The sequence below is a fragment of the Ustilaginoidea virens genome, chromosome 4, assembly GCF_000687475.1.
Source record: "Ustilaginoidea virens chromosome 4, complete sequence".
Lineage (NCBI taxonomy): Eukaryota > Fungi > Ascomycota > Sordariomycetes > Hypocreales > Clavicipitaceae > Ustilaginoidea > Ustilaginoidea virens.
The window spans coordinates 3847135-3863277 of NC_057319.1; the positions used below are offsets into that span (position 1 = coordinate 3847135).

At 55.9% G+C, this 16143-nt stretch overlaps 8 protein-coding genes across 8 annotated transcripts; 3 read left to right on the top strand and 5 right to left on the bottom strand.

The window, feature by feature from the left end:
- Window positions 1–1004: 1004 nt before the first annotated feature.
- On the top strand, window positions 1005–2824 carry UV8b_05482 (uncharacterized protein; the record flags this gene model as incomplete). Its single annotated transcript, XM_043142979.1, has 5 exons — window positions 1005–1165; window positions 1253–1618; window positions 1706–1784; window positions 1877–2048; window positions 2175–2824. The coding sequence occupies 5 exons, from the start codon at window positions 1005–1007 to the stop codon at window positions 2822–2824; spliced, it is 1428 nt and encodes a 475-aa protein (XP_042998912.1).
- Window positions 2825–3079: 255 nt separating this feature from the next.
- UV8b_05483 (uncharacterized protein) lies at window positions 3080–4265 on the bottom strand (the record flags this gene model as incomplete). The annotated part of the gene is made up of 5 exons (XM_043142980.1): window positions 3080–3297; window positions 3457–3624; window positions 3698–3755; window positions 3888–4112; window positions 4170–4265. 5 exons carry the CDS (start codon window positions 4263–4265, stop codon window positions 3080–3082), a joined length of 765 nt encoding a protein of 254 aa, XP_042998913.1.
- A 660-nt stretch (window positions 4266–4925) lies between these two features.
- On the bottom strand, window positions 4926–5788 carry UV8b_05484 (uncharacterized protein; the record flags this gene model as incomplete). Its single annotated transcript, XM_043142981.1, has 2 exons — window positions 4926–5585; window positions 5696–5788. The coding sequence occupies 2 exons, from the start codon at window positions 5786–5788 to the stop codon at window positions 4926–4928; spliced, it is 753 nt and encodes a 250-aa protein (XP_042998914.1).
- A 182-nt stretch (window positions 5789–5970) lies between these two features.
- On the top strand, window positions 5971–6611 carry UV8b_05485 (uncharacterized protein; the record flags this gene model as incomplete). Its single annotated transcript, XM_043142982.1, has 3 exons — window positions 5971–6008; window positions 6043–6358; window positions 6423–6611. The coding sequence occupies 3 exons, from the start codon at window positions 5971–5973 to the stop codon at window positions 6609–6611; spliced, it is 543 nt and encodes a 180-aa protein (XP_042998915.1).
- Window positions 6612–7469: 858 nt separating this feature from the next.
- UV8b_05486 (uncharacterized protein) lies at window positions 7470–8396 on the bottom strand (the record flags this gene model as incomplete). Its single annotated transcript, XM_043142983.1, has 3 exons — window positions 7470–7474; window positions 7570–7879; window positions 7953–8396. The coding sequence occupies 3 exons, from the start codon at window positions 8394–8396 to the stop codon at window positions 7470–7472; spliced, it is 759 nt and encodes a 252-aa protein (XP_042998916.1).
- A 1312-nt stretch (window positions 8397–9708) lies between these two features.
- UV8b_05487 (uncharacterized protein) lies at window positions 9709–10329 on the bottom strand (the record flags this gene model as incomplete). Its single annotated transcript, XM_043142984.1, has 2 exons — window positions 9709–9994; window positions 10043–10329. 2 exons carry the CDS (start codon window positions 10327–10329, stop codon window positions 9709–9711), a joined length of 573 nt encoding a protein of 190 aa, XP_042998917.1.
- Window positions 10330–12527: 2198 nt separating this feature from the next.
- Window positions 12528–14421, top strand: UV8b_05488 (uncharacterized protein; the record flags this gene model as incomplete). Its single annotated transcript, XM_043142985.1, has 4 exons — window positions 12528–12708; window positions 12818–12867; window positions 12938–13165; window positions 13231–14421. The coding sequence occupies 4 exons, from the start codon at window positions 12528–12530 to the stop codon at window positions 14419–14421; spliced, it is 1650 nt and encodes a 549-aa protein (XP_042998918.1).
- Window positions 14422–15401: 980 nt separating this feature from the next.
- On the bottom strand, window positions 15402–16020 carry UV8b_05489 (uncharacterized protein; the record flags this gene model as incomplete). The annotated part of the gene is made up of 2 exons (XM_043142986.1): window positions 15402–15664; window positions 15720–16020. The coding sequence occupies 2 exons, from the start codon at window positions 16018–16020 to the stop codon at window positions 15402–15404; spliced, it is 564 nt and encodes a 187-aa protein (XP_042998919.1).
- Between the last annotated feature and the right edge of the window lie 123 nt (window positions 16021–16143).

The window sequence follows — 16143 nt, forward strand, 5'->3', positions numbered from 1 at the left end:
AAGCATGGGCATGATTTCCGTTCAGACGGCCCGGTGAATGCCCATTCCTCCGTTGCAGCACCAATCCCTTCTCGCCGTTTCCGCTGCCATCTTGAACCGAAGCAGTTACGACGTCACGAATATATACTACATGTCGCATCTCAGCCCTTTGCGCTCTTTTAACATGCGGCATCTTTTCCCAACTGGCAGACTTTGCGAACCATGCTTTTTTTTCTCTATCTTCTCATTTGTGGATATGTTAACGTTCGCTCCCGAGGGGTGTACAATCTGCGACGCTGTCCCGAGATTGCTTGCTTTGGGCAACTTTGGGCGACTTTTGGCAACTTTTGGCCGGGCTGGCGGGGGTCTTTGCGCAAGGGCGTTTCTGAACAGCAGCAGAGCACATTGAGCATTGAGTTTCTTGGATTCAGTCAACAATCCCGGCTTTGACGTACCGCCCCTCTCCTCTGCACAAGCCGACTGATTATCTGTCAAGCAGCTGTCTGAACCTGGCTTGCAATCGAATATTGTATCTATATTAGTGGTGGGGCGTTTTTTTTTTGTTTCTCCTTGTCGCCCCCAAGCTGCGCATTGCAACCAGACGCCACGCGCGAGGCGCTTCTGCAAGGCTTCTATTGCGATGGAAGGGTTGGTGAGAGCGGAACGGCATTGCTTGGGCATCCATCCGAGCTGAACAGTGGGCGATTTTCTTTTCTTTCGTATCATATTCAAACGTGTGTATAGATATACCCCCCCCCCCCCCCCTTTTATCCGTCCCTCCATCGAGGAAGGATCCCGGAAAGCAGTAGGCGTACAAATGGCAACAAGATTTACATTACGTAGCTGCTCTTGATTCGCACCCGTGAGTTTCTTTGTACTCGGTACCTTTGGCATTCAACGACGGAATAGTTACCGCATCAGGAGAACAGCTGGCGGGAGATGACCTGCTGTTTACGTCATGGATGACGGCAGGAGCCTGGGCTGTGGTGGGGAGAAAGCCATAAGACGGACGACGGCTGCGCAGCATGGCTCGGCCGAAGGGAGACGGAACGATTTGGACCGCCGGATCTCAGCTTCAAGTCCTCCATCTTATCCCCCATAGACTTGCGCCCATTCATCTACAGCCCGACATGGTAACTCAGCACGGCGACCATCACGACATTCCCAGTCACCATAGGGTGAACAAGTGAGTCAAGTCAAAGCCTACGTTCCGCCAAAACCCGTCACGATCCTGTCCAGGCCAACCGCGAACACGAGCTGATGCCGCTGCCAGACCCGGGGCCTGGCTCCCCGCAGACCGCCGCGTCCACCGCCAGTACCTGAACAACATCACCAAGCACGTCGACGCCCACGACAAGCAGAAGCTCACGCCTGCGCTCCAGGAGCTCAAGAAGCTCATCGAGGGCAACAGCCGGGTCTACATGTACTTTGCGCAGATGTTTGACGAGATCCCCCGCAAGCATCCGTACTGGGCAGACCCCACGGGCAGCAGCAAGCAGGTTCGCGACTACGAGCACATGCTGCAGGTGCTGAACCACATTGTCACGCGGGCTCCAGAGTGGACCGAGGCCGCGGAGAGCGTGGGAGTCGTCGGCGTTCCGTTTTGCGCCATCTTCGACTACCCCATGGCGACGCCCAGGTGCGTTTTGGGGGAGGCGTCAACCAAGTTGGTTTTTTTTTGCCACGGGGGGGGGGGGGTGGCTCTGGCTGACCAAGTGTGGTGAAGCGGGCACGCGGCGTTTTTGGATCCTGATGTAAACAGGGCGCTGAAGAAGGTGCTGAATGAATGGGGAGAGTATCTCAAGGTGAGTCTCGACGTGGGCAACGCCTGCCTCCCGGGGGAAGGGGGGGGCTTGGAAACTGAAAACTGGCAAATAGCTAACGCAGCAACGGGCAGACGCCCGAGTCGGCGGCCGCGCTGGGCGACCACTCGGTAGGCTGGTTCGGCAAGACGGGCCTGAGCGACATGATGGAGGTTGCCAACGCGCCGTACAAGTCGAGCATGAAGTTTGAGGAAATGTTTGTGTGCGACCCGACGGCGAAGCACATGGGGTTCAAATCGTGGGACGGTAAGACGGCCGGCCCCTTTGCCCTCCTTCTCAAGTAGGGCGGAGTGCAGGACCAAAGCTGGGTGGTTTTCTTTCCCCCCCCCCCCCCCCCCCCCCCCTCACCCGCTGACAGGCCCTGCACCGCAGACTTCTTCACGCGCCGCGTGCGCGACTCAGCCCGGCCGGTGGCCTGTCCCGACGACGACGACGTCATCGCCAACGCCTGCGAGTCCCAGGTGTACAACGTGGAGCACGGCGTCCGGCTGCGCGACCGCTTCTTCGCCAAGGGCCAGCCGTACTCGCTGCTCGACATGCTGGCGCACGACGGCCTCGCGCCCTCGTTCGCCGGCGGCACCGTCTACCAGGCCTTCCTGTCGGCGCTGTCGTACCACCGGTGGCACGCGCCCGTGTCGGGCACCGTGCGGCGCGCCTTTGTCCAGGACGGCACCTACTTCAGCGAGCCGCTGTCCGAGGGCGACGTCGACGCGAGGGGCATCGGCGCCGCGCAGGGGTACCTGTCGGCCCTGGCGACGAGGGCCGTCATCGTCGTCGAGGCGGACAGCCCGCGCGTCGGGCTGGTGGGCTTTGTGGGCATCGGCATGGACGAGGTGAGCTCGTGCGAGATGACCGTGAGGGAGGGGCAGCGGGTGAGCAAGGGCGACGAGATTGGCATGTTTCACTTTGGGGGGTCGAGCCACTGCCTCTTGTTCCGGAGGGGCGTGGAGCTGGACGGGCTGCCGGCGGTGGGGAGGCAGGAGAATGTGCCGGTGAGGGGGAAGCTCGCCGTTGTCCGGTGAGGCTTGATGGGGCATGCATGTCGTCGGCGCACCGCATGCATCTTGATGACCTCGGGCTCGATGGGGCATGCTGCGGTGCTAGCTGTGACGGGAAAACACGTTTGAGATGCTTGGGATGTCGTCGACGCTTCACATACATCTACTTGATAGTCTCGACAGCCTCGCTTGACAGGCCCACTGCCATGAATTCCACCTCTTAACTTGCATCGGCATTGAAACTGTTTCACGGAACCCGTTCGACTGCGTTTCTGCCAATCACTTCCCCCCCCCGGAGGCCGTCACGCTCTGGCTCTGGACCCATTTCCTCCCCACCTCGGCCTTGGCATCAAGCTCCTCCTCGGTACAGCCGTCCATGTCGAACGCGGTGTGCTGCGCAGGCACATGGCGCCCCTTTTCGAACCCCGGCCGCCGCAGCAGCATCTTGAGCCACTTTTCGACATGGGGGAACTCGTCCAGCGAGATGCCCGCCCACGCTACCACGCACGCCCGCCTCGTCAGCAGAAAGACCCTCGCGAAATCAAGCAGCTGCGGAACACCGGCTGCGGAACACCGGCCGCGGGAAAGGGAGCAAAGCACGGGGGGGGGGGGGTGGTTCCACAAAAACAAAAATAAAGAATAGAAAATGAACGCACTGTGGGACGCAATCCACCCCCAGCAGGAAATGTCGGCAATGGTGACGCGGTCGCCGACCAGGAACCCGTGCGGCGACTTGGCCAGGTGGTCGTCCATGGTGCGGTACAGCCGGCGCGTCTCGTTGCCGTAGCGGTTGATGCCGTACTCGATCTTCTCGGGCGCGTATCCTGGCGCGGCGGGCTTATTAGCAAGAAGAAGGGGGGGGGAGGAATGTTGCTGCGACCGAGCGGCGCGCCTTACTCTTGAAGTGGTTGGCTTGGCCCTGCATGGGGCCCAGCCCGCCCATCTGCCACATGAGCTGCGGGATACTGTCAGCGAGGGCCTCTTTTTTCTTTGCTTTCTCTGCGTCCAAGGCCAAAATGAATGTTCATCCGGAGCCTGTTGAGACCTATATCTCAACAGTCTCGGCCGAAGGGGGGAGCACACTCACCCAGCTGACGACCTCCCAGTGCTCGGGGGAGTCGCGGGGATACGAGATGCGGTGGTCCGGGTCGTAGCGGTCGACGAGGTACTCGAGGATGGCGCCGCTCTCAAACACGCGGATCTTCTGGCCGCCGGGCAGGGTGTCGGTGATGGCGGGGATGCGGCCGTTGGGGTTGATGTCGAGAAACCACGGCTGCTTCTGCTCGTTGTCCATCATCTTGATGGGGTGCGTCTGGTGCGCGGGGGGGATGTCAGTCGGCGAAAGGACGGGAGGGTTCGGACGGCGCACCTTGTACTGGAGGCCGAGCTCCTCGAGCGCGATGGAGGCCTTGATGCCGTTGGGGGTCTGCGCGGTGTAGAGCGTGATGTCCGTCTCGGTGGCCATGGCTGGGTTTGGGTTCGTTTCGTTTGCTGCGTGCTGGGGGCTGTCGGAGGAGGGCGGGGACAGCGGCGTACTTGTAGGCGGCGGCGGTGGCGGCGGCGGCGGGTTGGAGGGAGCGCCCCTGGCGACGGGCGGAGCTGAGCTGCCTGCGGACGTGGACGTGGACGTGGACATGCAGGATAGCAGCGGCAGATGTCCAGCGGCTCATGGCCGGGCGCTCCGCAGTGCGGCGTTTTTTTCTCCGCTCCGCTGGCGCGGCGTGGCGCTCCGCTGCATCCGGGAAGCGGGGTTTGTAGGATTCGCCAGCCGGTGTGACGTCACCATTGGCTCGGTGGCCCGCGCATTTGTCATGCCACGTCCCGTCTGTCGAGGGCGCTTGCTGGGCGCGACGAGCTGACGCGGAGTGGGAACGCTGCGGTGTTGAAGAGGCACGGTCGCGTGAGGTGTGGTGCCGCCTCGGGTGCTGACGGGCACGGTTCGGGGAGGGCATTTGCCGAGCAACATCTTCACACGGACGACCAGGATCGAGGGGGGCAAGACTCAGACACGCGTCTGGGACGGCAGTGCGTCAAAGGAATTTGACACTCCTGTCGGATGTATGTTGATGCCGGCTATCTTTGGCTAGAAACGCGACGGCTACTTGGGCCTTCCAATAGCCCCTTTTTATTCCCGGTGCTTTGTGTTACAATTTGAGCATCGAAGTATGTAATCCGGTGCTATATAGCAATCGAACTTGCCTACCGCACAGTGCCGACACTTTTCCGTCTTTTGGAGCACCTCAAGACTATCTTTCGCGTTTTGCAAAGTCTTATTAGCCTTTGCCAAGCAAGTTCTGAGGGCTTCAAGCTCCTCTTGCATGGCCTTCACGTTCTGGCCGCAATCGCGCAACAGTTTAAAAGCGAATCGATCAATCACCTCGAGAGCCTCGAAACGGTTGTCAGACACGAATTCATGCAGATGATCCATTGCGATTTCTGCTGCCATGTCTGACAGGTTTCGGCAGACAGCCAGGTGCGGCAATTCAGCGGCGACAGTCATGAAGCAATCCAACGACCAATCTTCCTGAAGGATGAGCTTGATACGTGATGACGCAAGAGAAGCAAGCTCTGGAAGCTGGTAAAAGTCTGCGATCCTGTTGACCTTTAAGTGATCCCGAACTTGATCTGAAGGAGAAAGCTCAGATTGAGTTTCCCCATCAACCTGGTTATTCTCTTCGGAAGGAGCTTCATCATATGTAACCCCGTACATGAATTGCAGCATTCGATTCACCGTGTCCGTGTCAAAGTTTTGGATGGTGAATGTGTTGTCGATTGCCTCCTGCAACTACTTAGCGGAAGACGAATCGTTGACTTGGGTAGACTTGCCTTGAAACCCGCGCCACTCTGGAAGGGCTTGGCAATGACGGGGGACTGTGTTACGACATTTTTGTGAACCTTGAAGTGGCGGTCATTGCTGATGATGGTCATGTCACTTCCTGCGCCGGTTTGCAGAAGCGATGATAGATGAGATTTCAGAGTGGCAGACATGTCGAGTGGCAGAGCATTAACAAAGAACATGTGAATGGAGGAGAGAAGTCGTTGACTCTGCGCAGAAAAGTGGCGAGCTGCGGTGATTTATGTTGCGTGAGGTTTGTTTTCGCAGGCCGCTGCGTTTGCTCGCAGAGGAAGCAGTGAATCGCGTGTAGTCCAGATCCCCGGACACGCACAGCATGGCAGTTTTCGGAGAGCACCAGGACAGCATAACGGCGTGCGGCGCTGGCGACATGGGCTGTGAATCCAAGCACGCGCGAGCCCTACCTCTCCCCCGATTCGGCGTCGTCGACGCAGGTCATCTTGCTCGACGACCACGACGACGGCCCCCTTTTTGACCTGTGGCGGCTCTTCGCCGAGACGCCCGCCACGCCTGGCCGCGGGGGCAGAGACATCGTCGCCAAGTTCATCCAACGGGGCCGCAGCCGCATGCTCATCAACGAGACGGCGCTCATCGAAGCTGCGAGGAGGGCCGTTCCGCACCTGGACCAGCAAGTCGTCGACTTTGCCGGCCTGGCCTCTGCGGAGCAGCTGAGGGCGGGCCGGCAGACGGATCTTCTCATCGGCGTGCGCACGCGGGGCTGGCCTCACGCACACCATGTTCTTGCCGCCGGGGGCGGCTGTGGTTGAGATCCTGCCCGGCGATTTCGCGCACTTGCGGTTCAGGAACCTGGCGCAGAGGCTCGGGCACCGGTACCATCGCGCCCATGCCAAGAGGCACGTGGAGGCGTCGGGGGAGCAGCAGCGGCAGCATGATACGGCAGAGATGGAGGAGCAGCAGCTGATGAAGCTGGTCGACAGCGTGGTGAGAGGCTTGTAAATAGTGGGGGGAAAAAGTACGACGATGGCACGGCACCGTTTAATCCGTATGAATTTTAATCCGTATGACTGCTTTCCCTGGGATGGGCCACTGCCCGCCACCCTGCCTGGGACGGCGGCTTGGTGATGCATATTTTGGTCATGCGCGACGATTTCTAGTCCCTACGTGCTTATTCGGAGCTCAGCATGTCTGTGTTGAAACCTGAAACCATGTAGTGGATCGGCTTGGCCTTGAGACAAACACGTCTTGCTGTCGCCGAATGGGTTTGCTCCGCCGTCTTGGCTCGAATCAGAACCGATCTGTGGCAACGTTCCGTAGGGATCATGTCTGTCGCAAACGCCATCGCGTACGGCGGTTGAAATCGACGCCATAGTATCCGAGTAGCTAGGATTTATCATCTTCCTCACACATCGCTTTTTCGGAGGCATTGCGAATCCGACCGAGGCAGCTACTGAAATTTGGAATTCGTTTCACCCCAGAGTGAAAATCAATGTAAATTAGGACTGCAGCCATAAGCTTGAACCCTTTCGGGCCGCCACCTGGGACGCATATCAGCGTCTGTGCCAGCCGTTTGGGTTGTAGATGGGTCACAAGTATTGCAATGACAGCGTCGGCCTGGGCTCGTTGACATGACTGCCTGCTTCAACCTGTTGGCAGTGGAAGCAAGGAGTTGTCACTGTACGGTGCAAAGTGAGTGTCCGTCAATTCAAAGCTAGTTTCGCTCAATAAAAAGCTAGTTCTGATCAATAGAAGAAACATGCCGTCTCATCAGCGAGTAATGAACCCCAAGAAAAACCATGTGTTGACGATAAAAGCAAAGCTGTGGATCCCGTCGCTTACTATTCAACGAAAAGATAATCATACTCATACTCAGTGAATCCTATATGCTGTCTGACATGATTGATGACTTTGTGGAAGTCAAGCGGGTTCGAACTGGTTTTAGCTGCTCGTAGCGTACCCCTGAGGTCAGACTGCAACTTGGGAAACCTTCTCCCAATGGCTTTGAGCAGCGTAATCACTGCGTTATTGCATCTTGCGATAAAGGATGAACCAATCAGGGCCTCACATCGACTGTACAACTGATCAAGTTTAACGAGCCATTCATCTAGCTCGTCATCAAGATCCGCGCCAAGTAGACGCACCAAGGTTTCTTCGGCAATTTCGGCCAGCGTCTCAAGATCCGGTCTAACAAGTCGGTGCAGTTTTCGCAGCTTTCCGCGAATGCTGCCTTCCGTTGCTGCAATTTCGCTGAACCCCCCGTCGAGACGCTTCAAACCAATGTCCGAACGAGGAGAGCTTCCCATCCAGGAATAGATACTGTGAAGTTTGGTGCGACAATACCTGGTTCATAATCTGGATGCTGGTATTAAGAGGCATGTTCCGAGGCATTTGCGGCTTCTTGAAGTACCAGGTACTCTCTTCCTTTCTGTCTCCGTGAGAAGTCTCATGAGGCCCGTACCTTTCGCTAGGCCTGTTGCTGACCGATGTCATGAAGAGATGTTCGTAGACGCCAGTCGTAATCGAAAGCTCAGTTCCGTCGCTTGACGAAGATGGGAGGGGAGAAGCTATGGATTCCGCGGCCGGGGCGTGTACTGCACCGGCAGCGTCAGGCTCCGTCTCTGTGTAGTCTGGCATCTGGGGCCAGTTGAGAATGACATCTGTGGCCGGATCGATAAAAACCCAGATTCCATCATTGATGGCTTTGTTCTTGATGCAGCGGTACCAAACATCCCAGTCGTACTTATACCTCATCACAAACGGCGCTTTAATTCTGCCCTGATCCATTGTGCCTTTGTGTTGTAATGACGGTTTGTGCTGCACGATCGTTTAACTGGCCGACCAGAAGTTTGTAATGGATGAGAAGAGATGGATGAGGAGCGGGGGAGGAGGAATGAAGGTTGTGTCGAACGGTTAAAATACTCGTCGGCCGTCAAAGGCGTGTGTGCGATCATCATGGCCGTCAGACAGCTGGCAATGGGACTGCCGGACAGCTGTCAAATTGAATGGATGCGTGCACAATGAAAAGCGCCATGATTGACGGGGCAGATGCCTAAGTACAACGAGATTCATCGATAAACCCCAGCCTCAAGAAGAACTAGAGCCTTGGCAGAGGAGGCTGGACCGATGCTGCAGTTTTCATCGGCATCCTAGACACAGAGAACATGGCCATTAGTGGTGATGTTGTATTATCGTCGCAAGTATTTCCGTCTATTGTCTTTCTATCTATTTGACGTCTTTCCGTCTATTTGACGTCTTTCTATCTATTTTCTTTCTATCCAATTGACGTCTTTTCGTCTGTTTGAGCCGCAAGGTCTCGGGTCCACATGGACGGCATTGGCTCCTTTGCTCCGTCGTGATCAAGGTATTTGAACATTGACTTCAGACGGACCGACGAGACAGTGGCTCCAAAGGGAAATAACTGGCTCTGCCTCGTCACAGGATTTGCGGCTGTCTGCAGCCCGACAGACGGGCCGGATTCAGTGACGAATACCATATGCAAAGAAGAGCAAAAGAAGAGTGAGTTTGACGTGTCCCCCTCGCTGAAGCTGGTCAGATGGCGTAAAGCCAGTCGAGACAGACTCGGAAGGCCTTGATAAGCCGATTAGCATGGAATGAGGCAATGTATCGAAATGCATTGCTAGTTCGAATCTTTGTATGCCGATAGTTGGCCTCAGCACTGACCATACCGACTAATCAGCCAGCTCTAAATGCTCGTATGTGGCCGTACATGTTTCGATTTTGCTCATCATAGAGTATGGCTCGTCTTTTTTCGCTGTGTTTAGGTCGTTTTCAGCAACGCCCCGGTAACTACGCCATCATCGGAGGTTTGCCCGTCACTCTTTGGACAGGTGTCGGCATGCTCTGCTACTGAACATTGCTCATTCGCATTTAAGAGATGTTGAATACGCCGTCGAAACGTTATCTTCGGTTCGTAGGGAACGAGAAGGTGTCGGATAACTATTTTGTCCTTTGGCGCTTGTCTCGTCGGAAACCTGAGGGCGTCGAGGAGGAGTTGCGGCACCGCACACGAGAAGAGGTGCATGTGCGAGTTCTCAGCTGGGTCGGAGAACAATACGCGAGACTACAAGCCGACACGTTAGCTCCAAGTGGCTACTGAAACCGGGTTGAAAATGCCGACCCAGTAAAAACAGCGTCGACGGGCGCCGTCTCTCTCGCTTTGGCGATGGGCCATAGCCACAAGGAGCGCGAGTATGCGTGAATGAGGTAGTTCCAACGGCTGATCCACGGGACAACGACGGAAATACGGGCTGATGGAGCCTCCATCGAAGTATGCCGTCATGATAGGCTCGGTGGTGTTGCAAATGACGAGACATTCAAAGATGTCGACACAGCGACCGCCAAAATAGAATCGGGCGGCTTCCCTAACCGCTGGTCAGTTTACCACGGGCCAGGGGTGCTCCAGAACTCACTCAAAGGTATGATTGGGGTGCTCGAGAAGATTTCGCACCATGGTTGTTCGCCAGCGAACCTCGTTGATGCGCCCAAGAAAGCTCTTTAAGAAGCCAGCACCAGAGCGTTGGCGGGCCTGGTCATGCTGGAGTGAGGGTGCGGGTGCTGGTTCGGGGGCTGGTTCGGGTGCTGGTTCGGGCGCAGGGAGAGGGTCTTCGAACAAAGAGAAGAGCTCGACATGGCGGATGGTCCATTTTGAAGGTTTTGTGAGAAGTTTTTCCTGTTTGAGAAGGCGACACAAAGACATGGTTGTTGTAGATGCCGATTCTGGTGAACTGTGACGAGCTTCTCGGGCTGGGGAACCGATTAGTACTACGAGCGAGCAACCACGCCAAGGGGTCCATTTAATACATGAAACAAGGTACCCGCCCCAGTCAAGTGTTTCAGGTAGTTTATTGTTCAACTCACTAGCGAGAAAAGGGCAAACTGTGCCCCTATATAGTGCTCTATAGCAAAGGTCACATGAAGAAAAAAAGAACAGAGAAAAATAAGCAACAGCTTTCTCACTGGAAGATTTGCGCAAGCATCTTACATAGCCTTTGCGCTCGCAGTATATACGCATAGGAACTAGTGAGTGGAGCGAAAATGGCGCTGCTAATAAAGCTAATATGGGTGCGACACATTCGCTTCACTTTCTACACGCTCACATGCACAGACTTACATGCATGCGTTGCGTCATTTTTCCTTGCCTCCCAACTCGTCGAGTCCCTGGCATCTATGAGATTCGACGCCTCCTATAGTGGGACTACTCTGCTCCCGCCGACCCAGTGCAGTGAATGCATATGTAGAATCGGACCTAGAAGCACTGCGCTAGGTTATGCTTGAAAGACGTACAGTAGCATGCAAAGCAAAAGTAGCCGGAACAGAGCCACCCGTAACCAGGCGATGAAGCTTACCTCAGGTTTCCACAGCTTTCTTCCCGGTAATCATGCCACGAATATGCCTATGCCTGGTGATAAGCACCTCCAACACTACTCCATCGCAAGCACTGAACGGAGTCCGGAATGGCCAGAAGTCGCAGACACAAAGTGTCAGGTGTATCAACCGCACTTGGTTACATGACATCCATAATCAAACGGATCATGTCGCTTCCGGGTATTATTTGTTTTACGTGGGAGAGTGAGAATGGTGGCGTCACCGACCGACGAGTTTTTCCGGACTGACCGAGGCCGTGGTTGCCAACTAGGCCCGCGCCGTGGACCCGGCACGGACGACCTTACGATCGGCAGCCGACAGGACGTCATGGCAACATGAATGCGCATGAGGGCATGACCCTCGGCCGAAGCGCGCCGTTATCCCCGCCACCCCAGTCGGGCTCAGCCCCCAACGGCCACCCCGGCTGCGCTCCGTCCACACTGCACAGGTCTCCACCCCCCGTGGCCTGGAACCAAACCCTTATCCTTGCCGTGCTCAGCCATGCCAACCCCAACCCGCGCGTAGGTAGCCGCTACCTGGGGGAAAATGGGGGAAAATGGGGAAAATGTCTCGTATCTATGTGGGGTCGGGGTCGGGGTCGAGAGTGGGGCCTGGTCGGCAGTCCATACTGCAGACTCCGCTCCGTGCTGGGATGGATGGGGTGATGGGGTGATGGGGTGTGTCCCTATTGCCAGGAGATGTCAGGCGGGTAGATCCGCATCCGCACTGCGGCTGATTGCTGAGCAGCGAGCCCAGTCGCGCCCGGCCGTACGCCGTACTCGGCTGGGAAGTGGGAACCGGGGGTGCCGCTGATTTTCTCATTGCAGGTGACCAGACTTTGCTCGAATCCCTCCAAGCCAGCCTCCGCCGTCTTTATCTTTGGTTGACATCCCGCGTTGGAATGTGCCCCCTCCCCCCCCTCCTCTTTCCCCTTGGCCGCCTCAACTCAGTGCTCCTCGGCGCTGCGTCTGCGTCTGCGCCTGCGCATCTTTTCCGCAACTGACAACTGACAGCATGCGAGAAAGCATCTGACCTTGCCATCCAGTCATGTGGCTTGATAGGCAGGCCCGCATGCATGATACGTGACCCGCTCCTGCCCATACCAGAAGGGACCAGATCCGCCCGGGAGTTGGTGCTCCTACCCGTCTTGTCCTGCAGATTCTCCATCTCCAACAACTTCTCCGACCTTTCCATGCCACTTCTTTCTCCACGTTTCCGCGCCTGCCGCCCGGCTGCCTTTACGAGCCCCCCTTCCCTACGAACCAACGGGACACGTCTTTGACCGGATTTTTTTTTTTTGCTTCAGGGCTGTCGGCGGGTGCGTTGACGCCCGTCTGTCAATAATCAATTGCGCCTCGCGAATAAGCAAAAGAGTGCGACCGACAAAGAGTCAGCCAGATAGAAGCGCCAACCCTGCAAGAGGGGAACGCGCTGCCGCGAGCGCGGTGCGCAATCGACACAAAACCGATCAGAGGCGACTCGACCGGCGTTCCGGATCGCGGAAAGTTCGACAATCGCCTTGCCATCGAAATGCCGAAAGTCTGGATCATGTCCTCCAATGCCATCCTGCCCAGCGCCAAGGCTGATGCATGCGACCGCGAGGGCTCGGGGCTGCTGAGCCCGCCAGGACAGCACCTGGAGCAGGGTGAAGTCGACGCGCGAGTAATGTCCCGCGACGACGAAATGCTTGCGCGTATGGGCTACAAACAGGGTAACAAAGACGGCCATCTTCTTGCCACCTTTCTCGTGGAAAAAAAAATAAATAAATAAATAAATAAATAGATAAAAAAAGACACTGACGCAAACGTTTGTCATGTCAGAGCTGAATCGCGGGCTGGGATTGTTTGAAAACTGGGCCGCGACATTTGCGGTACGAAAAAAAACCTGACCTGCGAGGTTAACGGCAGCCGAGGGAGCAAAAGCTGATGAAGAAAAAAAAGTGCATGAACTTTGTCTCCGGCATGCCAGTTCTGTTCGGCTGGGTCATGATGACGGGGGGGCCACAAGCGGCCGTCACATCGTGGTCCCTCGTCAGTACTGTCTCATGCGCCCTCGCCCTGGCTCTCGCCGAGATCGGCGCCGCGCTGCCTACCGCGGGAGGGATCTATTTCTGGACCTACTCCCTCGGAGGCCCCGAATGGGGTCCGTTTCTGAGCTGGATGACTGCAGTACGGCTTCCCAGAGACGCAACGATCTCCCCTCTGAAAGACCCCTTTGCTTAACTCTGTTGTAGTGGTGGAACTGGTCCGCTTGGGTCCTGGCCGTCCCAGGCACCCAGCAAGGCGCGACCAACTTTCTCATCTCGGCCCTCCAAATCAACTACCCGCGGGCCGCGTATCTCGGTGACGGCTGGTTCTCCTTGCTCGTCATCCTCGCTGGTCTGATCATCGCGCTGATCCCAAACGTCACCAGCCAACGCTGGTTACGGCTGTATTTCCGCTTTGCCATGGCCATCTTTTTCGTCCTGCTCCTCCTCTTCTGGATCTGGTTCCCCGTGGCCGCATCGGGCAAGTTCCAGTCGGCAGACTTTGTTTTCAAAAAGTTCCACAACGGCATCAACCGAGGACCGGCCAAGCAGGCTTCCGACACGTATTGCTGGATCATCAGCTTGTTATTCGGCGCCTGGGAGTTTGGCGGCTATGACGCCTCCGCGCACCTGGCCGAGGAGACCAAAGACGCCAGCAAAACAGTTGCTCGAGGGATGTGGCTGTCTACCCTGTCCACCACGATCCTCTCCATCCCCACGCTGATCATGATTCTGTTCTGCGTCCAGAATTTCGAGGCGCTGACCACGGCAGAGTATGCCAACAACTGGGCCGAGTTCCTCGTGCAGGTCGTGGGTTCTCGCGGCGCCACCGCCATCCTCGTCATGAACTGGATCGACTGTACCTGCGCCACCGCCGCCGTCATCCTGTCCGCTCAGCGGGTGACGTTTGCAATCTCGCGCGACAACATCCTGCCGGGGTCTTCGCTGTTCAAGAAGGTGAGCGGCGCCAACTCGGCGCCCATCAACTCGGCCCTGCTGGTGGTCTTCATCGCCGCCGCCGTCAGCTGCACCGTCCTCGGCTCATCGGTTGCGTTTGGGGCCATTACAGCAACGACTGTCATCTGCCAAAGCATGAGCTATCTTTTCGTCCTCATCACCAGGCACACGCTCGGCACCAAGCGGTTCCAGCCGGCCGCGTGGAACCTCGGTCGGTTGTCTCAGCCCATGGGATACTTTTGCATACTCTGGCTTTCCTTCTTGTCCGTCATTCTGCTTCTTCCGCAAGTCTTTCCGGTGACTCTGGAAGCGCTAAACTACTCGCCCATCTGCCTTCTCATCGTGACGCTGGTGTCTGTGATTGGGTGGATCTTTCCTAAACGGGGTGGACGGTACTGGTTCAAGGGACCGAGCAAAACGTTGCCTGATGGCGCCACCTGAAAGGGCCTTTGAGGCAACGGGAGGAAGCCGAGTATCTTGTAGGAATCCCTTGTCTGCGTGCAGTATTTTCGAGAAGGACGTTCCACTTAGTACATCGGAAGGACACTGGTCATGTTCTGCATATACTGTCGCAGTACAGCATGCCACCCTTTTAGTCTACCGTAGTTATTTTAGGGCGCCACCGCACCCAGGGAATATCTCACTATGTACCCAGAACTTCATTTTCTACAGTACCTCGTCCCTAGGCGCATGGTTCCAAGTCGGCTAGTGCATCGATGTTTAGTTGCTTCGATCCCGTGCTTATTAGCAGCAATAAAAACAACAAAGTTCGCTAATAGCCGCTCCACCTTAAGGCAACAGGTAGCGAGCAGTAGCTGGTGCCTGCCGCAATCTTCAAACAAGTCACAAAATAGCCGCTATCTAGCTGCCGTCATAGATCGCCTTCTAATTAAACGGCTTGACTAGATTGAGGGCTGTAGGGTCTCATTCTCATGTCGTAATTTCTTGCAAAGTAGAATCGTACTACGTTTGCCTCTGTACGTAGGGCTCTTTAACACCACGTCATGACAATGCAACAACACATCACAATGTATCGCGATTTCCATCGACCAATAGCGAAATGAGTTGAGAGTCTAGTCCAATAGTATTGAGCCTAATCAAAGGGTGGCCTCACTGCTGATTTTATTTTGAAGTTAATGGTACGCTTATCCTGCTTGATTCCGCCTCGCTCAGTTTCTCGCAAAATGCAGGCAAAGCTCCGCATTGCATGAATATGCTTAGTAACCTGACCCGTCCTTGGGCCTTTTTTTTTGGCATCGTGTATGGCAAAGAGAACTGTCTTGAGCTTCCATGTCCTAACCTCACCCCAGAAGACCTCGTTGCACATCACCTGGAGCAGGGCTAGGAAGCTTATTCGGGTCGACGTCCTTTGACACTCGATGCGCCATGACCGTATCTACTTCAAGCTGCTCGAAGAGCCTCTAGAGTTCAGGATAGCGCTTCATTGCTAGCCCCACGTACTCGAGATTGAGCTCGTGGGCCCGCGGCTTCAAGCTTGCCTGGTACTTGCCCGCCAGCATTCTCAAGTCAGCGGCATCATGGAACTTGAATCGCGTTGCGCAGGCACGAAGCTTTCCCTTGAAGAGATAGAATGGCTCGAGGAAGCAAGCCTCTCCTTGGCCAAGGGTCGCGCCCCCAATGGAGATGACGTTGCGCGGGACATGAGCCATAGAGTATTGGGAGCCTAGACGTCGGTTAGGATTTCGGTTAACTGGTGACCTAATGCAGAACTTACTTACCAGGGAAATTCTCGCAGAAAATTTCTACCAGAACAGAATTGCGTCTGTTTGCGTGTTCGGACCAGAGGAACGCTACATAGTCTTGGCGACTTTGCGGGATAACTTGGAAACCCGCTTTGCCGTCGAGAAGACGAATGATTTGCTCCTTGGAAACAGAGGCCAGGCAATCAATATCCTTACTCTCTCGGACTCCACCATATGTTGCTACGGCAAACCCGCCGAATATGCCAAACGCAACATGCTCTCGACTCAACACGCTGTGCAGCGCGATGGCAGCGTCGTTGAGGCGTTCCTGCATCATGGTGATTAGGTTACCGCAAGGTGATAGCTAAGAATTCGATGCTGATGATTTATTTTTCTCTAGCGGTTGCTGCAGTCTTTCTTTTCTCGGGGCACTGGTGAAAAAGAAAGGCGGAAAGGCAGC